The sequence below is a fragment of the Schistocerca cancellata genome, chromosome 5 (assembly GCF_023864275.1).
Source record: "Schistocerca cancellata isolate TAMUIC-IGC-003103 chromosome 5, iqSchCanc2.1, whole genome shotgun sequence".
Classification (NCBI taxonomy): Eukaryota; Metazoa; Arthropoda; class Insecta; order Orthoptera; family Acrididae; genus Schistocerca; species Schistocerca cancellata.
The window spans coordinates 648855014-648877762 of NC_064630.1; the positions used below are offsets into that span (position 1 = coordinate 648855014).

At 36.4% G+C, this 22749-nt stretch overlaps 2 protein-coding genes across 2 annotated transcripts in view; one reads left to right on the forward strand and one right to left on the reverse strand.

The window, feature by feature from the left end:
• Positions 1-4565: 4565 nt before the first annotated feature.
• LOC126187528 (isopentenyl-diphosphate Delta-isomerase 1) lies at positions 4566-6730 on the reverse strand. The gene is made up of 2 exons (XM_049928669.1): positions 6531-6730; positions 4566-6077 (listed from the first exon to the last, which is right to left on the reverse strand). Exon 2 carries the CDS (start codon positions 6072-6074, stop codon positions 5343-5345), a length of 732 nt encoding a protein of 243 aa, XP_049784626.1. The 5' UTR covers positions 6075-6077; positions 6531-6730; the 3' UTR covers positions 4566-5342.
• A 367-nt stretch (positions 6731-7097) lies between these two features.
• The window catches only part of LOC126187318 (ras-related protein Rab-8A), a 55252-nt gene continuing 39600 nt past the window's right edge, over positions 7098-22749 (forward strand). The window contains exons 1-3 of the mRNA XM_049928328.1: positions 7098-7310; positions 7894-7954; positions 8412-8616. Coding sequence (XP_049784285.1) covers positions 7187-7310; positions 7894-7954; positions 8412-8616 — 390 coding nt within the window. The 5' untranslated portion in view covers positions 7098-7186. The remainder of the gene's footprint in view (positions 7311-7893; positions 7955-8411; positions 8617-22749) is intronic.

Genomic DNA, 22749 nt, shown 5'->3' on the forward strand with positions numbered 1-22749 from the left:
AATGCACACTAAATATGGGTTCTAAAGTGCACACCTTAAGAGCTAAGGGCACTTGTTCAGCAGATGAGATGTGTTTCACAGTAGCGAAGATGAGCAAATGTTTGTAGCTCTTACGGTATGCGCTTTGGAGCATATGTTCATCAGACATTATTTCCTTGTTTTGGTCCATACTGCCATCTCTGAAAGTTGCCTACCCTACAATCTTAGTTGCAATAGTAATGGTACATGTAGTCTGTTGTCAGAAGTACGAGAACAATATCTGCTTATAGCTTTTGACTCTGTCATTTCTATACCATAGTCCCTTACCTCAAATTGATATATTTACTTTTCTCCTTTATCCCAGATAGTTTGTAACATCATTGTGAGATTACCCTGTATAATCCGTGTAGCAGTTTAGTGGAAAAAGTGTTGACACTACCAAATTGCTAAGAACCAGCCTTCCTGAAGAATAGCTCATTGATCTCTAGCATATTTATTACTAACAAAGAGAGTAATAAAATGTGCTGCAACATAAGAACAGCTACCACATAGTGTGAAGCAGTGCTGGCAGTTATTGAGGAATAAAAGAGCACTGGCAATAGTTGAGTTCTACAAACTATGGTGAAGTCAGAAAACCAAAGTTCTTTAATAATCACAAATAGGAGGACTATGAAAATCTCCAAACAATACATTTTTGAAGAATTGTGTGGGCAGATCACATAAAAAATTTAGTGAATATAATAGAGGGAAACATTCCACGTGGGAAAAAATATATCTAAAAACAAAGATTATGTGACTTACCAAACGAAAGCGCTGGCACGTTGATAGACACACAAACAAACACAAACATACACACAAAATTCTAGCTTTCGCAACCAACGGTTGCCTCGTCAGGAAATAGGGAAGGAGAGGGAAAGACGAAAGGATTTGGGTTTTAAGGGAGAGGGTAAGGAGTCATTCCAATCCCGGGAGCGGAAAGACTTACCTTAGGGGGAAAAAAAGGACGGGTATACACTCGCACACACACACATATCCATCCACACATATACAGACACAAGCAGCTTGTGTCTGTGTCTATGAATATTTCAAATATGCATACTCAGATCTAAATACTGAATTTTTGAGTTGCAGCCAAAGCACTGTGGTCTTGCTTATATCATGGGACCCATGCTGTTTTATGTGCATCTCAGACCACAGTTGAAGGGTCTAAACTGAAATAACAAATGAAGTGTGAAGGGCACGCATTACCACCATAAAATCACTCGTACCATTTGTTACATTCTGTCTTAGGGTTCCAGCATCTTTCTTAGGTGCACGTCTCGATTGTCCAAGTTTGGCAAGATTGACTTATCTGTTTGTAACAAACTGGATCGACATACAAGTGTACGTTAACTAGAAGAAATGTAGCTCTAGAGACAATAACAAACTCAACAGACAAGTTCATTGATGTGTTTGCACCACATTTACAACACCACCTACTGTACTCATGAATAACCCAACAGCACTCAGATGTTTAATATCACTGAAGAACAACTTAAAAGTAATGAACATCTTGGTGCCTGCGATTTTGTAGCGAATTACTCGTTCACCATTCAGGATGCAGTGCAGGGATTTCACTGGAATAATTCACAGGTTACAATTCATGTTTGACTCCTGTATGGAGAGGGAAATACTGACGAAATATACTGTGTGACATACATGGAAACAATTGTATTTTTCCAGCACAATTTCTTAAAATTGTCACTTTCCAGCTCCAGAGCACAGTTTCACATTTACTACTTCTTCAATAGTTGTGCTGCCCAATTAAAAAACAGAATGAATTTCATGACTGTCCTACAATTAGGAAGTTGTCATCCCCCCACCCCATACAGCACATGAAATGAGCAGTGGTCCAATGTGGGAGAGGGGGTGGGTTGATCTTTGTAATACACACAGTCCAGTTCCAGATGCAAGCTTTCTTCGGATAACAATGCCATTTTATGTACAGCAGCGTCCACAGCGGATGTGCCGTACTGCGCATTTCCAGCTGAGCAGCACAGAATGCAGCAATGTTTTCTTATTGTGTGCAGGTGTGTTCCGGTGTGAATGGGTGCCGAGATAACAATTTATTACAAGAAATGCTGTCCAAAGCCGTGCAAGAACGAACCATTTCCTTTGATGTACCAATACTTGTTCATTGTTGCGACAGATCGGCACAGACATATGTTTTTGTACAGCACAGCTCAGTGCGACCAGTGTGGACACTGCTTTATGTTCAACAAAGCGATGGAACGACAAACTGCTCTCTACATAATGACTACTGCAATGCCACACGTTGGTACACCGCCCAAGTTGGTAGCAGTTGCAAAACGACACAGGAACTTTTGAATAACCTCAAACATTATCCGACCTAAATATCACCAATGGCAAAACAAGATGTGTCATGCGAGAGGCAAATAACCATTCAAGGGGGAGATGGTAAGGGTACAATCTGACCTTTCTGCGTGCAACCCTTATCTTTAAAACCACACGGATGCTGCTTTTATCAGTTTCCTCACTATTACTTTACTTCGAATATAAAGCAACTTACAAGAATAATGTTGTTTATCTGTATGCGTACCACTAAACATATTTTCACAATATGATAACTGTTTCAGTGGTACAAAGAAAATATTCCTTTATGTGGCTTCAACTATACATCAGTCTCTCCATCACGATTATGACACTGCCAAGTGGAAGCATCGACTCAAGAATCCAAGTATGATTTCAGGTGACAATAATATTCAGTGTATAATATCTATTAACAATGGTGTAGTAAAAACAAAGCCAAATTCTGCTTATTCAGTGAGTAGAGATGAGTCAGTGACTGCTACATGGAAAGAAAAGCTGTTAACAGATACATTGATTTGTTGCCTCTATATGTGTGTCATTGTTGTGTTGCATATGTCTTACAGACTTACGGAAACATGAAGAAAAGGCCAGCTTCTTGCATCCACATGCATGGCCAATTTTCATGTGTGTTTCCTGCCATAACAGACACTTGTGTTATCAAAATATGTGACATTCTCAATAATATGGATTCAGTGACATCATCTGGGACGACATACTTTTCCCCTGCATCAGTTCTGTTGAACCTTAACAATTTAATTGGAGACTTGTGAAACAAGATGTAACTGCTCTGTATTGTCTTCATTGTGACTACACTATAAATGGCCTGCCCAGTTAGCCACGCGGTCTAATTCACTGCTTTCTGGGCAGGAAGGAGTGCTGGTCCCTGGCACAAATCCGCCCGGCAGATTAGTGTTGTGGTCTGGTGTACCAGCCAGTCTGGATGGTTTTTAAGGCGGTTTTCAAGCTTCCTCAATGAATACAGGCTGGTTCCCCTTATTTCGCCTCAGTTATACTATGTTGGTGACTGCTGCTCATACACTGTCTCCACGTACGCATACACCATAATTACTCTACCATGTAAACATTGGTGTTACATTCGTCTCGTGTGAGACATTTCCAGGGGGGGGACGAGGGGTCAGAACCGCGCAATAACCCTGGGTTCGGTGCGGGGCAACAGTGGGGCAAGTGGACTGCTGTAGCCTGTTGTGGGGTTTCGTACCACTGTGGGGACAAAGCCTCCCCATTGTTTCTAGGTCCCCAGTTCAATACACAAATGGTTCATGATGCCACTAGAACCACATTTTTGTACAATGTTACTTATGAATTTTTTTTATAATTTGTGCACTATCTTCTGCATTTTGATAGTATACTGATGCTGACAATATTTTTGGGCATGATGCCATAGGTGTACCATCTTGATATTTAACACATTACCACAAAAACAAAAATTGAATGTGGTTTCTTTTTTTAAATCTAGGTCAAAGGTTAAGGTCAATGACAGTGTGAAAATTCTTGGAAACTTGACATGTTGCAAATCGATGTACAGATTTTCTCATCAGCTTTTCAATGATACAAGTTTCACTGAGGTACCTGGATTAGAACCAGAATTACAGTCATTTATGTTGAGACATGTGCATGTAAACTGCACAATTTCCAAACTTTACAGACCTGTGACTTTCTTCATGGTGTACATGCACATCTACCTCTGCAAATTGTTAGTTTTCCATTTTTATCTGGGTCACTGCATGCACCAAAATTGAAAGAAATCTACAACAGTATGTTAGAAAACCTTTCTGCATTGAATTTGCATGCAATTACCTACAAGTTACATCACACATACACCTTAAATTGCCATCTTATTAATTTAGATAAGTATTAATTTACTTCCTCTAACACATTCAGTAATATGTACATTAAAGTCCTATGAGGGTGAGATAGCACTTAAGTTCTTATACACAGACTAAGATTACCACCAGTAATGAGCAACACTGTCACTGCCAAGCTCAGAGGGGTGGTTGCTCATATGTTATTGCACATGCACACAATACTGCCTGTGCTGATTATTTGTGTCATCATATCCCTCTGTACACAATCTATGCAGTATTTCAAAACATTTTATTGATATTTTTCAGTTGCTACCCACAATTTCAGTCATTACATGAAACTTAGTTTTCTTTTTGTCTAAATTTTGCCCCCCCCCCCCCCCCCTCCAATTCATCTCCAGCTAAGCAAAGTCTCTTATCCCCCAAACACTTATGTGTAAAACTTGAGCCTTACAGCAGAACTATCTGAGCTAACATGGTGACTAAAAAAGCTAGATCTTGTTATGGCCTTTCTCCACCTTCCTTTGAGGTGCTGTCAGCTTTTGTAATAAAATATTCCACCTTGTTAACTAATATTCTGATACGAAAGTAGGAAAATTGATATCAGTTCTTTATTACTTGGGGGTCATATACATCAAACTTCTGTATAAATAATTATGCAGGTAAGAAATTTAGCTGTCACAGTTTTGTACGTTATGATAAATAAATGACATTCTATTATTTAAATGTACTTGGAATACATATTACATGAGAATTTCCAAAACAAGTGTAAAGAAACATAATAAACCACAATCTAAAAATGTAAAAAAAGGATATGTAAAAATATACAAAACAACAAAAGGCTGCCTATGGTATAAAGTCTCAAACATCACAGTCTTAAAAAATGCAACTATGTTGAGATTCAGTGTCAATACTGGTTCAATAACATTGAAACCAAGATATTCAACTACTCACTGAAGCATCCCAAGAAGGCTGTTGCATCTGCGAGGGGGGGAATCAGCTTATGAGGGTGGGATAACAGTACAGGTATTTTTGACATACATACGCATTACGGAATGTGTAACATGTCTCTGATACTCTATTTCTTGGAATCTTAGGGTGTGAAAATAGTTTTACATCCATTGAAAAACTGAACATGAGTAACTTATTAAATATTAGTGAGAACACATCTCAACAAAAGCTATGAATTGTTGTATGATCCTGGAATTGCTTGAGCTGATTCAGATTGTCCCACCACAAACGCAAGTACTTGTCAGCTATCAGATGAAACCATGGAGTCAAAGGTGTCACTGAAGACTTCATGAATTCATCGAATTTTTCTCTGGCAACATAACTTATTTCACTTACTTCTTCTGGATTGGGATTAACATCAACATCTTTGTGTAGGATTAAGATATAATCTATCTCATGTTCTCCCCATATACCAGTATCTGCTTTGTAATGTATCCTTGTCAGATAATGCAAATCGTCCAGTGTGGCCTGTTCTGGGGGAATCCCTAACTCTTGATTTAATCGCCGCTGAGCTGCACGTCTTACTCCAATGGCCCCATCTTCTTCACGTTCTCCAGGAATGTTATGTAATGGATGACTGCAACATGCATTTGTTAGGCAGTTTGGGAATGTTATTTTGTGGGAAGAACGCTTCTGAAGCAATAATTCCTTATTCGAGTTGAAGATAAATACACTAAATGCACGATGTAGTAGTAAGTTTCCATCTTTCCCTACAAGGTGACAATCACGTTTTGTTGCACTGCCAACCATCCTGTCACTGTTGTCTACTAAGATACATTTATCTTCTAATGCTCTTTCCTGTACATGGTTTAAATGTCTTAAATGTACTGCGGTTGAGTACCGTCTGTTGCATATTTTAGCAGCTGTGTGGAATAATTTTAACGTATTCATGGCCTGAAAAAAAGAGAGAAATGGTGTGTTAAAATATATCAAGAAGTAATATGCTACCTCAACCTAATAAAAATGACATGACAACACGACACGTAGCTTATATGCAGCACAGTTAAGACTTGTAGGATGTAACTCTTAAAACTGTGTAAATTTAACATCATTCTTTGATGTTCTTACCCCGTCCTCCGACTGACAATTTTTGGGTGTAAGCTTTTCACTAACAATAAGTTTCGCTGGAGTAACGACAATATATTTCATTTATGGTACCTAACAGCCTACTGGTCTGCAACCTCAACGAACGATTTATGCTCTCTTAACTTTCTACGATTATTGTCAGTCATTATAGACAAGACACGCATTTACACACAATTAAAATGAGTACACTGGTAAGTCAACGTAATACGATATAAGTTGTGGAAAAGTTAAAAGCCGGTTAGAAACGAGGTAATCACTTACTTTTTGCTAAAGCGGAGAGTAGCGAGTTGAACAATGCTTAAAAACACTTCATTTAAAAACAATAACACAATTTTTCTCTAGTCAAACGTTGTCAAAAGCTACAACACACTACACACTTCGAACGTTAATACTCTAAGACTCTTCCGTCGGCTCTTACCCTTGCCTTAAGTTAACGCTTTGGCATTGGCACCTGTCAGTTCAAAGATCCTCTGTTTGACACATGCAAAGATCATATGCCATCCAGAAAGTGATGGGGCAGCAAAAAAAAGAAACCTCAGTAGTCGAAAGAATTCTGATAATAAACCACATTTCTAGATATAATTTCACTGTTATTCCACAAACAAAAGATAATTAACTATTCTCTCGAAATCGGAGACCAACGAGTATTCTAATTTCTCATAAATAATAGTTTAATTTTACTTTCATGAACTTAAATAATTCACAGCACTTATGCTGCATTCATTTCCAGTAAGTTTCAATGGGAGGTCATAAAAGGAAGAACACTCGATGCCTTAAAACAATTTTGAGTTGTTAAATGTCTCTGACGTTTGCTATGTCATATGTTACAAGCAGACACTGCATAGCTGATTCAACACTCAGTGACTTATAGGAGGCCATGACAGGTTGTTTTAACAGGGCATCAAAATACGTGAACAATGGCAAAGACCTACGATTACTTGTTTAAATTACTTTTGATAGGTGATTCTGGTGTAGGTAAAACGTGTGTGTTATTTAGATTTTCTGAGGATGCTTTTAACACAACTTTTATATCTACAATAGGTAAGCTATCGTCCTTTTGCAGATGAATACATAGGGTCCAATTGAATAGTAATGTATGAAAGCGACAGGTTTGTGAAGTCTTGAACAAACTGTCTTGATACTGTGACGTACTATTGCGTTCACTGCATTTTATTCGTCTGTTAAAGCATATTTGGATGTTTAGTGTAGGTTATGGTTTGTTTTTTGACCTTACGAGTAGAATATGTCAAGACGTTGACAGTTGTAATAGAAAAAAGATAAAAGAGGACAGCGTTATGATCTGAGTGTATATTTTATTTCTATACTGATATTTAATATACCAGTTTGTGTTATTCGCGGTGCAATTGTTTTCAGTGAATGTGTATGATTTAGAATTCAACAGGAGAAATAATTTTACTGGAAAGCTTCGTACCGCTGCGTTACTAAATTTACGTGTATTAAGTGGTAGTGCAAATATAAAGCTGTTGCAGTTTCCTCCACGATTTGGGTCATTTAGGTGATAACATCATATGTTAAAATTAACTCAAAAAGTGTCTTTTTCAGTAACAGGCGTGATGTGCTGAAGATATAGTGTGTTCTTATCCGTTGTTTTTATTGTTGACAGGTATAGATTTCAAAATACGGACCATAGAATTAGACGGAAAGAAGATAAAATTACAAATATGGTAAGTTTTGAAAGTAAGGGCATAATGATACTTCAATTTGACCTGTTGTACATAGTATAACACGTATCTCAAGAGCTTATTTGATTTCATATGACTAAATTAATCATACATTTTCTGATATTCATTAACTGTAGTTTAAGAGAGATTGACAGGGAAGCAGTTAATGGTAGATGTGTTTATGAACAGTTCAGTGAGGCTGTACACAAATCTTGCTCCGAAGTATGCACAGTAACAGAAATTAACTCGACACAATTGTGATCATTGCTGTTTGCTGACACACAGTCATCTAGTCACTGTGAGTGAATTCCTAGCAAATTTTAAGAGTGATGACTTCCTTTTAGGTTCACCATGTGCAAATGCATCCCTGTAACAACTGTCACTGACTGCTTAACATATTTATTTACAACAAAAAACTTATATGCACTGACCATAAATTTTATAAAAATTTTTTTCTCAGGGATACTGCTGGTCAGGAAAGATTCCGCACAATTACCACTGCTTATTACAGAGGGGCAATGGGTATTATGCTTGTATATGATATTACAAATGAGAAGAGTTTTGAGAATATAAAAAACTGGATTAGAAACATTGAAGAAAATGCATCAGCTGATGTAGAGAAAATGTTGCTAGGGAATAAATGTGAATTAACTGAGAAGAGGCAGGTGAGTAAATTTAGCCAAGTTGCACAGATTGTTTACTTACATATTTTTTAAATACTATGGTGACATAATGTGGTAGTTAGAGAGGACTCAAGTCTGTTGGAAATGTTTTATAGATTGTAGTGTAGAAGCTTATATTAGCACAGGTAATAACTCTGTATGGTACATTTATTGATAAAATTATTTGATTTTTTATTTAGGACCAAATTGAGGAGGAAATCTCAAAGGTCATGGAACATATCAGTACATGAAATTACAACATAAAAGTAAAATAGATAAAAATAAATGTTTAAGAACCTGAAAAAAGTCAGTCCATAAGTTTAAGTAAATGCAACCAACAATATAATCAGAACCAGCTTAATTTTTCAAGCAACTCCTTGACAGGAGTGACCTATGAGGAAACTCTTCAGTTTAGATTTGAAAGCGCATGGATTACTGCTAAGATTTTTGAATTTGAGTGGTAGCTTATTGAAAATGGATGCAGCAGTATACTGCAATAGAACAGGCCTCGACAAGAGGTTTGTGAACTTACACCGCTTATTGCCCAAACCGCCAGTTTCTTAGCCAAAAATATCCTTTTAGAATGGAAAGAGTTACCCCAAAATATAATACCATATGACATAAGCGAAAGAAAATATGCAAAGTGGACTAATTTTTGTGTTGAATGATCACTCACTTCAGATAACGCTCGAATAGTAAAAATGGCAGTATTAAGTCTTTGAACAAGAGCCTGAATGTGGGCTTTCTATGACGGCTTACTATGTATCTGAACACCTAGAAATTTGAACTGTTCAGTTTCATTAATCATATGCTCATTTTTTTAAAATTAAAACATAAGGTTTTGTTGAATTGTGTGTTGGAACCGTAAAAACTGAGTGTTACTGTGATTTAGTGTTAGTTTTCTAAAAGCCATGAGCTTAGGTCATGTACTGCACTATTTGAAACCGAGCCAATGTTGCACACAATATCCTTTGAAATAACATTGCTTTTGGTTGTATTGAGACCATTTAGTCAACTGAAATGTTGCCTTCCCCAATCTCTATATTAGCATATGCATAAAAAATATTTTATGATGTGGACTGTAGTTATTACTTAAATTTAAGCTGTTGAAAAATTTAAGTCATCAGAATGAAATGTTCATTCTGCAGTGGAATGTGCTCTGATATGAAATTTCCTGGCAGATTAAAACTGTGTGCCAGACCAAGACTCTAACTCGGTCTGACACACAGTTTTAATCTGCCAGGAAGTTTCAATTTGTCAGACTTTATCCACAGTGGGAAATGACTTTGAATATGGATTAACACCAGAGTTCTACGAATATTGGGCATTCTGATTGTAATTAGTTTACCCACTTAGTTTTATACTTTGCTTGACCAGAGATTACCGTGATCAGAGATTGCGTATTAACTCGTCAGTAATAAGTCTTTCTTATGGAAGGGAATGGCCTAAATGAATTATTTTTCAGAATTTCTTTATTTGCTGTTAAACCATTCACTGTACTTACAGAAGTGTTATTTTAGCTCACTGGAAAAGTCACCTACATAGTCTAATACAAATGAAATAAAACTTGTCTTAAATATGTAAAAGTAGTGACATAAGCTGGAAGAGTTGCGTAAGGTCTAGGAAATGCTCATCCACTGCCGTGATAGTTGACGTTGTAGTGGTAAGTTATTTTTTCACCTCTCTTGTAGAGTCTGTCTACATCTACTCAGCGAATGATGTGATGACAAAATATTGTGAAGACTCTGAGCTGCTGTTAAACATGTAAATACCTGAGTGATGCTTAATTATTTCACATACAGGTCATACTGAACATCTTTCACTTCTGGCAAGTCGTTCTTCAATTAGACTGAGCACAGCTTAGCATGACCTATACAGGCAGGCATGTCTCTTGGGCTTGACAATACTGGTGAAGTATTGTATACACACTGATAAAAGTATTAAATATTTGATCCATGGTGCTTGCTGCTGGGATACAGCAGTCATTATATATATAGTGTTATCTGTGAGCAGTGATGGTTAAAGCAAACTGATTTTCAACTAGTGTTAGTGTGGAGGGTCCAAGAATTTCCATAGCAGTCACTTGAAAGTGTCAGCTAATCTCTGGTCTGATCATGTATTGCTCCATGACCCATTTGCATGTGTGCTGCCAATAGTCCTCTGGGACACTTATTTCTGTAGATTGTCATAACAGGGGGAGGAGTCATTCCCTGTCAAATCACTAACTCGCAATCTCAGATTTTGATGAAAATTGGCACTAAGCAAGCCTACATAGGCCTATAGATTAAGAGAAATACCAATTTTATTAAAATCTGTTGACCCATTTTGAAAATGACAATGTGAAATTGTCAAAAATCACCAAAAAACACTACATTGTTATAATTTCAAATTGCTGTAGCAACTCTCATAATTAAGCTAAAATGGTAGGAGAGGTGACATTTTGCAGCATTTTCCATGACTTTTCATATAATATATAATTCAATATAGATAGAGATAAATTCATCTAAATTTAAATGAAAATTTAAATTTTTAATTTCTCAAATTTTCAAAAAAGTACTTGTAATGCTTAACATCATTGTTAACACTTTCCCTAAGTACGGAAGTGGGGCTGTCGTAGGTTCACATCTTTATAAAGTTTCAAAAATTCACATTTCACTAAACAGAATGACATTTTTGTAAAATGTGTGTATTCTAGAGCGGAGATACATAATTTACCAGTAATATGTTAAAAATGTCACTAGTAACTTCCGATTATTTTATCAGAAGTACAAAAACGAAGTTTTTTAATGCAATTATAATCTGCAATTATTAAGATTTGGTTATTATATGTAAAAAGAACAAACTAGGATAGCAATTCCAGTTGTTGATTCCAACAATCATAAATAGCTAACTGCTGTTATAGTAGCTGCTCAGGTCCTGTAATGCCATCTGTATATGAGAGTCAGGAGCTGCTAAGATTCAGTTGCTCAGTGGCTCAGGAAGAAAGGTATTGGACACTACCTATGTCTTCATGTTGATTTAGTGGCAGTTGGATGTGAATGTTGTTGGTGATTAATGTGGTGGTACAAGCAACATTAATATTTTGTTAAGGTGTTAGTGAACAAAACTATTATCTAAGTCGTTACTCAATATTTCAGTATATTTTCATAGTGTTTTGTCAAGAAACATTTACAAATTATACAGTGGCTCAGGAGGAAAGATATTGGAAACTACAATCTTGGAATCATCAAGTGAAAAACATACAGTAAGAAATGTGCCTGACTGGATGTGTGATATGTTTCCTAAGATCCCAAATGTATGAAAAATTTGTGATAATTGCCAGAAGCAGATTGGTTAATTGAAAAATATTCAAGAAAAAAATTGTAGACAATCTTCGTATGGTGATGAAATAAGTTGTGTTCCTTCAGAGTCAGCTGTTTTGGACGCACTAAATATGCCTCTTCAGGAATTGGAGAATCCCCTATACATAGCACAAAACTTAAACTTCAGATGAAGCAGTATATCACCAAAAAATTAAAAACCCTTGAGTTAGCACTTAAACAATTATTTGGTAATCCAGAGGATTCCTCAGAAAATGAATCTGTCATTGGAACAGTCTGTAATAGGTAACCTGAAAGCTAGTTTTTGTTAAAGTTCTAGAGAAAAGAACGTAGTGCTACTAACTTGTTCGCCTGAATCTTGATGTATTATGAACTTAATACATGAATTTAATGCTCCCAGCTACATGGTACACCAGAAAAAAGGCTTTTGAAGGAAAGAGGTATATTAGAAAGTTCTTTTCAAAAGCCAGGAAAGAATTTGTCACAAGGAGTTGCGCAAACAGTGTGTAATTATTTTTATGAAAATCACGTAATAGGCAGAGTAATACCAGAGAAGAAAAACTGTAACTGCGAAGGGGAAGATTGAGATAGAACAGTAATATCTAAAAGACATACTTTGTGCAATTTAATAGGGACATATAAAGGTCTCAAAGCTTAATTGCCAGCAATGAAGATCAGGTTTTCTAAATTTGCAGAACTTCGCCCAAAACACTAAATTTTAGCTGCTTAAAGTGGAACACACCTGAGATGTTTGCACTACATGTCAAAATGTCATACAAATGATAGGAAATGCTAGGCTCTGTATCTCGATCACTGTTTGGCAAAGGTGTTGTGTAATTCAGCACCATTCCACTGCATTATAGGAAACTATTCTTGTCTAGGATGTGACTCAATAAAAAGAACACTACAAAGTGCATTTGATGATGATGTGGTTGAAAATATCACTTCGACGGTGGGCTTCAGTAGACAGATGCAGCTTAGAAATAGTGCAGAAGACTTCATCTGAGTTCATTGAATTATTTTCTGAAAAACTGGCTACACTAATACTCAGATTTTCTAGCAAAATCAGGAAAGATCATTTCCTAAATGAAATGAAGGGAAACTTTAATAAGGGTGAATGTGTTGTTGTCTGTGACTTCTGAGGATTACTTTTTGCGACCAAAGATGAGGCCCAGGGGAGAACAAAACAGAGCACATGAGTTATATAATAATTTCTGTCTACAGCATAAAACCATAGCTGTCTCATGTTTGCAAAAAAAGTAATTCAGTTCTTAAAAATGAAGTTTCAGATTGATCTACAGAAGATAGACTCCTTTTGGATGACAGTGCAGCCCAGTACAAGAATAAAAAGAATTTTGTACACTTATGCTTCCACGAAGATTATTTTGATATTGAAGCAGAATAGCATTTTTTGCCTCTGCTCATGGAAAAGCAGTTTGTGATAATGTCAGTGGCACTGTAAAGAGATTAGCAACAAAAGCAAGTCTGCAGAGGAGGCTGTAAGACAATCAAATTCTTACTCAACAACAACTGTTTGATTGGGTTGTTAAAAACATTACATCTGTATGTTTTGAATTTTCAGCACAAGAGTACATTGAAACAGATTTGTGGAAGAGTGCTCTAGTCAGTCTGTTCCCATAAAAGGGACATAGAAGTTACATGCTTTTGTACTGATTGCATAAAGTACATCAAAAATATTGGTAAAGACTTTTCACACACAGCAGAATCTACTTCTGAAACAGTTAACAAAAGTCCAGAAAGTCTGGCTGTGAAATACATTCATGGCTATGTTACTGTTGTGTAAGGCAAGAAATGGTGGTTCCCTTATATTTTAACAAAAGACAAAGATCTTGATGAAGTTCGTTACTTTCCTCCACACAGCAGGCCCATCACTGTCTTGTACATATCATATAAAACCAGATATTCTGTTGTTATCTGTAGATGATGATGATGATGATGATGATGATGATGATGATGATGATGATGATGATGATGATGACAGTCCCACTTTCATACTTCGGTAATTAGTTAATAATAATGTGAAGCACTATATATAATTTTTTGATGTGCCTTTTGAGAAATTCATTTATATTTTTATTTAAATGTAAAAAATTAATCTAAACCCCATGTTGTGTTATATACTGTAGGAAAGCTCATGGGAAATGCTGCAAAATGACCTCTCCCACCATTTTAGCTTAATTAGGAGAGTTGCCACACCAATTTGAAATTATGGTGGTATAGTTTTTTGTGATATTTGACAACTTTACATCACCTTATTTTCAAAATGAGTCAATGGATTTTAATAAAATTGTTTTTTTTTTTTCTTAATCTGTGTATTTGCTGCCTTTGTGCCAAGTTCCATCAAAATCTGAAATGAGTAAAATTACTGTTGATTTAACATGGAATTACCCAGGGGTGTCCACCTTCATGTAGGCACACGTTGCCAACACATACCATACCTTTTACAACTAAAAATCTTCACCAAACTACTGTTGCTTCTCCTTTTTAATCCAACTCATGGAATTGAGTAATAACTATTATAATAAAAATGAGAAGACTAGAAAGATTAGCAGTACATAAACTTCGACAATTCTTCAGACTTAAAATGAGTATAATGACTGGTAACCTTGCAGTTCAGTCTCTTTAAATTATTATAATCATCATGTAACTCATCATTCTAAATGCACTGTCAAGAGCCTATCTCAACACCTGATTGTGTACTTGCTGGTACAATTAACATAAGCCTTGTTGTATTTCTTTACATAGTATTGTTGTCAAAACAGTTTTGTTTCATTGTGAATTACGTTCGCTTATTGTCAGTGTCCTGTGCAGCTCACCACCTGTAAAAACTCCAGCACATTCTATCATGTGTTTTGCAGCTTAGGCCATAGGTATTACAAAGGGTTTTCCTGGGCTTAGGGATTACTTCAGAAGACACTCATTCAGCCTCAATGTGTGTAATCTGACAGCTGGTAGTATCATTCAGACCTATAAGCAAATAACATGACCTAAAGGAAAAAAAAATTACACTTACTTGCACTGATCTTAAACAGTTGTGTCCAATAAATGCTCCTGAATGTCAGTTGAGAATACTGCATTGCCACCCCCAACCCCCCTCCCCTGCGGCCTCATGGTATTTTTGTGAGATTGTGTGTGGTGCACATGGGGCCCCGAGCTATTGCAGTCCATTCTTGTTTCCCTGGCTGCGTTTCCTTCACCCTGTGCTCTCTCCCTATCCTCACTCCTTCCCCGTTGCCCTGTCCGTCCCCTCTCTCAATGTTCTGATGTATATTGACCTGACTGTCCACCTGGGTCTCTGTATTGCTTGCAATTTCGTTCTTTCTGAGTGAGTGTTCTATCAACCATTTTGGCGTTTAGGTACCTGCATGAGATTTGACTTCTACGTCTAAATTTTCTGTTTATAGTGTGAGCTGTTTGGGGAATAACTCCCTCCCTAGCATCTACGGTCTGATACCTCTCCCTTCCACCCTGCTAAGTCACCAGCACGTGTAGCCAATCTGTGTGGTGGGGCTGTTATGTACTCATCTGGCTGAGTCTCGTGACGACACAGATCACACTACTGATACCTGAGCTGTTCCCACCCCATGTTTGCCAAGGAGAAGTTGCTTGTCTTCTTAGAGCATTGGGACTCCTGGCAACAACCGCCGTTGCCTGGCAGCCCTTGCTGTGGTTGGGTGGTGCCTAGGGGGAGAGGCCCTGATCGAAATGGGTGGTGGTATCAAGGCAAATGCTTGCTGCATGAAGTGTATCAAACTGCAAAAATTTACCCATTCTCAAATGGCCATATCTTTGAGTGGTGAAGGATCATGGAATGCTGCTTCATATGACCGGCAGCCTTCCCTTCCCTGGCTACACCATGGGAGGAGGACAGGCTTGCCGTCTTGGGATGAAACACTTCCCCTGCTACCTCATCTGTACTAAGATGTATGGGGAAACATTAATCACATCAAAGAAATTACTTTTTTGCAGAGAATATAGAGGATGAGTCTGGTGAAGTGGTGTCTCTTAGTAAGAAGCGTTCGGGCTCCCTGTTGATCAAAGCTGCTTCTGGTACCTAATCTGCAACTGTTCGTACTTGTGATCATCTTGGCAATATCCCAGTGTCTATTACTCCTCATCAGTCTCTAAATATGATCCAGGGAGAATAGATAATACAAGGATTCATGATTGCAATACAGGATCAAACAATAAACACCAGATATTACAGTAAGCATATTATTAAAGATCCCAACACCACAACAGATAAATGCAGACTTTGCAAACAACAAATAGAAACAGTAGATCACATCACAAGCGGATGTACAATACTAGCAAATACAGAATACCCCAGAAGACATGACAATGTAGCAAAAATAATACATCAACAACTTGCCATAAAACATAAACTAATAAAACAACACGTTCCCACATACAAGTACACACCACAAAATGTACTGGAGAATGATGAATACAAATTATACTGGAACAGAACCATTATAACAGATAAAACAACACCACATAACAAACCTGACATCATACTCACCAATAAAAAGAAGAAATTAACACAACTAATTGAAATATCCATACCCAACACAACAAATATACAGAAGAAAACAGGAGAAAAAATTGAAAAATACATCCAACTGGCTGAGGAAGTCAAGGACATGTGGCATCAGGATAAAGTTGACATTATACCAATTATACTATCAACTACAGGAGTCATACCTCACAATATCCACCAGTACATCAATGCAATACAGCTACATCCAATCATATATATGCAAGTACAAAAATCTGTAATTATTGATACATGTTCAGTTACCCAAGTTCCTAAATGCAATATAACATGTACCATACAGTTACAAGGAAGTCGCGCTTGAACAAGGTCCGCGTCACGTTCCATTTTTAACCAGACTTAACAGTCTGAGAAAAAAATGTCAATAATAATAATAATAATAATAATAATAATAATAATAATAATAATAATAATAATAATAATAATAATAATAATAATATTAAAGAAGAACTAAAAGAAAAATATAGACAAAGACTAACAAAAATACTGAAAACAGAATTGACAGCAAGAAACAAGACAAAAGCTATAAATACTTATGCTATACCAGTATTGACCTACTCATTTGGAGTAGTGAAATGGAGTGACACAGACCTAGAAGCACTCAATACACTTACACGATCACAATGCCACAAATATAGAATACATCACATACATTCAGCAACAGAAAGATTCACATTAAGCAGAAAGGAAGGTGGAAGGGGATTTATAGATATAAAAAACCTACATTATGGACAGGTAGACAATTTAAGAAAATTCTTTCTAGAACGAGCAGAAACTAGCAAAATACACAAAGCAATCACTCATATAAATACATCAGCTACACCATTGCAATTTCATAACCACTTCTACAACCCTTTAGATCACATAACATCAACAGATACAAAGAAAGTAAATTGGAAAAAGAAAACACTACACGGCAAGCACCCGTATCATCTAACACAGCCACACATCGATCAAGACGCATCCAACACATGGCTAAGAAAAGGCAATATATACAGTGAGACGGAAGGATTCATGATCGCAATACAGGATCAAACAATAAACACCAGATATTACAGCAAGCATATTATTAAAGATCCCAATACCACAACAGATAAATGCAGACTTTGCAAACAACAAATAGAAACAGTAGATCACATCACAAGCGGATGTACAATACTAGCAAATACAGAATACCCCAGAAGACATGACAATGTAGCAAAAATAATACATCAACAACTTGCCATAAAACATAAACTAATAAAACAACACGTTCCCACATACAAGTATGCACCACAAAATGTACTGGAGAATGATGAATACAAATTATACTGGAACAGAACGATTATAACAGATAAAACAACACCACATAACAAACCTGACATCATACTCACCAATAAAAAGAAGAAATTAACACAACTAATTGAAATATCCATACCCAACACAACAAATATACAGAAGAAAACAGGAGAAAAAATTGAAAAATACATCCAACTGGCTGAGGAAGTCAAGGACATGTGGCATCAGGATAAAGTCGACATTATCCCAATTATACTATCAACTACAGGAGTCATACCTCACAATATCCACCAGTACATCAATGCAATACAGCTACATCCAAACATATATATACAACTACAAAAATCTGTAATTATTGATACATGTTCAATTACCCGAAAGTTCCTAAATGCAATTTAACATATACCATACAGTTACAAGGAAGTCACGCTTGACCGAGGTCCGCGTCACGTTCCATTTTTAACCAGACTTAAGTCTGAGAAAAAAAAGTCAAAGATAATAATAATAATAATAATAATAATAATAATAATAATAATAATAATAATAATAATAATAATAATAATAATATAATCATTGTGAAATGAGAAATTTATCACTAGGTGTTTAATGGCATTGTCACATTAAAAAAAACATTGTAAAAGGATATAGCCATTTAGTCAAATGACATATATGTATCAAAATCTAAAGCACAAATCTATTAAACAGAATAATGTTGTGTTTATTTTCTTCCAGATTAGGAATCATTAAGCATCCATGGTCAAAGATCTTGTCTTCTATACTAAAAATTAAAAGTACCTGAGATTTTACCAATTTGCTTTGCTTACCTGTACCTCCTCTTATCTTTACATCTACAGTGGACATTTCCTCAAAATTCTTGTCCCAAAATTGTTCCAATGTTCCACAAATTGGGCTATCTGTATCAAACAGTTGCCTTCAATCTGTGTGCCGGACCGAGACTCGAGCTTGGGAAGAAGTAAAGCTGTGAGGATGGGGTGTGAGTTGTGCTTGGGTAGCTCAGTTGGTAGAGCACTTGCCCGCGAAAGGCAAAGGTCCCGAGTTAGTCACGGTCCGACACACAGTTTTAATCTATCATCCATTTTAGCAGATGACACGCGCTCGGCCGATCGCGTTCTCAAGTTTATTAGTGCCAGTGAGATGACGTCAGTAATTTGAAGCTCTTTTTGGGGACAACTAACCCCTTTCTGTAGTGGATTTTTAAGCTTTCCTTCTGCCTTTAGTTTCTCCAATTTTTTGAGTTTCGTTCCCATTGCTGCTGCTTTTCATTTTCGTTTTTTACCGTTTCCTAAGTCACAGACCGGGCGCTAATGACCATAGCAGTTTTGCGCCCTAAAACCAAAAAATAAAACAGTTTTAATCTGCCAGAAAGTCTCATATCAGCACACACTCCGCTGCAGAGTGAAAATCTCATTCAGTTGCCTTCAATCTTAATTTTTAATGTGGGGACATCCAAAATCTGAATCATCCTCCGTTTTCAGACACGTAATGCAAAAGATCACTTTCAATTTCATCAAATGCTACATCCACACTGTCCTCGCAAGGTTTTATCAGCTTTACAAGTATCATAACATTACTTTGATTACTCATGTTGTCAGGTACAGAATGAACACAATGAATAGATTCCATGGCACAACTAACACAACTCATTACAGAAGGAACACAAAATACATTACTGTCAAAATTACGCTTCCTGCTCAGATCCTCTTTCACTTCATTCCACCAATTGGGGTACAAATTCTAACCTTAGTTAACTTATTCCAGAATGCACCTTTATCAATGTTATAGTCAATCTGGTCCCAAACAAATTTCAAAAAGTTTTCACCTTTATTTTCCAGGCTCACAGATACCTCACCTTTACTTTTTGCGTCATTACTCTGCATGACATTAATGAAAACCTTTAACTGGACTGGTATTACATGACCCTCACTTACAGCATATTTCACTTACCTTACCTGTATTGTCAACATCATTTACAAATACCTGACATCATATTCCTCCAACATTACTTCATCGACATCACTGACAATAAGTCTCACCTCCATCAGTCACATACCTCACCTACATTAATTTGCAATAAGCCTCCAGTCTGAGAGTTACCAACCTCAGTCATTTCACAGCTCTCATTCACATTATCAAAGATAACACCTAGTTCATATCAAATATAGCCATCACCTGATTTTTAAACATAAACAACACTGTTTTCCACCCAAGAGAAGAAATCATTAGTACATACTACATCAAAATTCTCACTACTCTCACATTCTGGTTTGTGATTAGCATTTAAATCATTGTAATTAAACATAGTATTCCAAAACTTTTGATAAAAACATAAGTGAAAATCTGATATTCCTTCTGTTCAATTTCAGATACTTGTTGCAGTATCATTAAAACTGTTGGTTGTCTAATTGAGTGTAATGTGGGGGTCTTGTACTTGTTTAGTTTCCTCGCTCCAAAACTATGGATCTTAATTGAGGTGAACTGCCATTTCCTGAGTAGTTACTTCCATGGTTGTTTCTTCCATTAAAATGACCATGGTTATCCCCATTACTCCTGCTGATTTCCAAATTTTTCCCTGTTGACACTTTGATCCTGAGAGAAGTTTACATTATCTCTGTTTCTGTTATTATTATCATTGCTATTACTATAGTACATACTTCTTCATACTGCCCTATCCAGTCTGTCAATATATTGTAAAAATTGTTACACAATTTCCAGGTCCATGTACTAAATCCCACTGTAATATTTCTGGTAATCTCCTTTAAAGTGCATCAATCAAGGTCATTTTGTCAAATGGTTTGTCAAGATTTGATATTTTAAAGTTTGTTCTTACAAAATTCTTTTTAAAGTGTCATCACTATTCCTATAATTAGTATCATTCAAAAATTCACTTTCAAGTCTTCCCGGTTGCGCTTCTGACCAAAGTGTATTTAAAAAAAAAACTTTTCAAAACTCTGATAGTTTCCATCTGATGTGAATTTAAAGTGATCCATGACAGAGCTTCGTCTTAATAAAATCTTTAAAAAATTTAATGTTTTGATTGTTGTTCATGCATGACACACATCTATCTCTATGGTGGTACAGAAAATCCCCTGGATGTAAGTTATATGATTGAAAACTTTTGATAAGTGTGTTGGGCCACACAATACCATTGTTTGCAAACAGATTTTGATTAATGGGTCATTACATGTCAGTTCAACCAATTTGAGAAAATCTTCCAGCTGATAGTCTCAAATTTGGCTGAAATTTAGCACACCAATGATACCAAGTGTGGAACACTCGTGTAAAAAAAATGTTAAGTTCCCCTGCCAATTAGTTCCAGAATTATGGCTTGTGAAAGAAGTTGGCGTGACCCGGAAATTGCAACCCGCATCTGGCAATCTATCTTCAGACCGAACTTCAGGTCTTAATAACTTTGGAACTATTCCGCACAGTCCAGTGAAATTTTTACAACCCAGTAACATCCACTTTGAGAACACACTCCATGAATCAAAACACCAACAACATGTTTCTGAGGGAAAATAAAGAATTCCAAAATGTGATTAAAAAAATGTAATACGTTAAAAGATACATATTATAGGTGCCCTCTATGCCAAATATAATTCACTCAAAAAGGGTATAAAATTTTTTTGTGGTAAGCTTAATGTGGCCTAAACACATACAACTCATCATGCCCATATCAGTCACACAAACAGTTACATGCACTTGAAAATACAAAAATTTGAAAAATTACCTGAAAAAGATGGATTTTCGAAGTGTGGTAGCACAAAAGGGACAAGTGATATTAAAGCCAAATTTCAAACACTGCATAAGTAGACCAGTATATAATATGTGGCAAAATTTCAACTTGTTATTGCAAGGCATTTGTGTACAATAAAAGTTGACAGAGATGTATTTGGTTACATTTCTTTTAACACGGTTTAGCAAGTAATAGTGATGATGCAGACAGCTTGTTTCAGATATAGCTGCAGCAATTGTTGGGAACCATTAGGCAACAAAGTTAAACAATGGTAGTTTTCGGGGACAGATTGAATCATTGTTAGGCAGGAACAACAAAGGAAACAAGCAACAATTACAGGTTATTCATGTTTTTAAGATTCTAGTTCAGACTGGTCAGTTGTGGAAAGTCAGTATGGAGGCAGAAGAGTGTACTAGTGGTGCTTTTGTTCAAACAAGTTACAGTATTGGCAGAGCACAAGCATCTGAATGTCATAAAACAACATATGGAACAAAATGTGACATTCGCTTTGTACTGTATGATCTGGATGAATTGGATCAAGATTTGGTGCTATGGAGATCCGGGATACACCCTATGGGCACAAGAAGTGCAGTTCCAGGAAACTTTAGTGTTTGTTATCATCATCATATGAAAGTGTTTCTGGATAAGTATTCTTTCCTACAAAGAAGTTGTTTTGATCCATTTTTGATTCATAAGAAGACAGTGAAGTGTAGCCTCAGAGAAATTAATATAAAATCAGTATTGAAAGTGAATCTGTGCATAGGACTTAACATGAAACGAGGACAAAAGTTATGTTCCAGGTGTGTTACACCGCTAAAAAATGAAGAATAGTCTGATAATTTACATGACAGTGATGAAGAGTATCAGCCAACTACAACCACAGCGGATGAGAAATTAAATACTTCAGTGACTGCTCTTGGTTTGTCTCCCATGAAGACACACAAAGTTGGGAAAAGAGACAGGCCCAGCTATGGTAGAAGAAAACTACAAGAAGCTCAAATGGAATTAAAACACACAATAGCTGACACACTAGTGGTGGAAGAGGAAGAGCTATCTGCTCCAAAGGAACAGAAATCATGCCAGAAATGCTCTGATTTGGACAAAATTGTGCATGATTTGAAAGAAATGTGCCATATCCACACGCCAGAAAAAAGCTATTCTTACCCTTGCACCTTCCAGCTGGTCTATTGACTACACTGCAAAGCAAT

What these genes read in the sequence shown, in the direction of transcription:
- LOC126187528 (XM_049928669.1), bottom strand. Translation starts at nt 6,074, where the DNA reads ATGAATACGTTAAAATTATTCCACACAGCTGCTAAAATATGCAACAGA.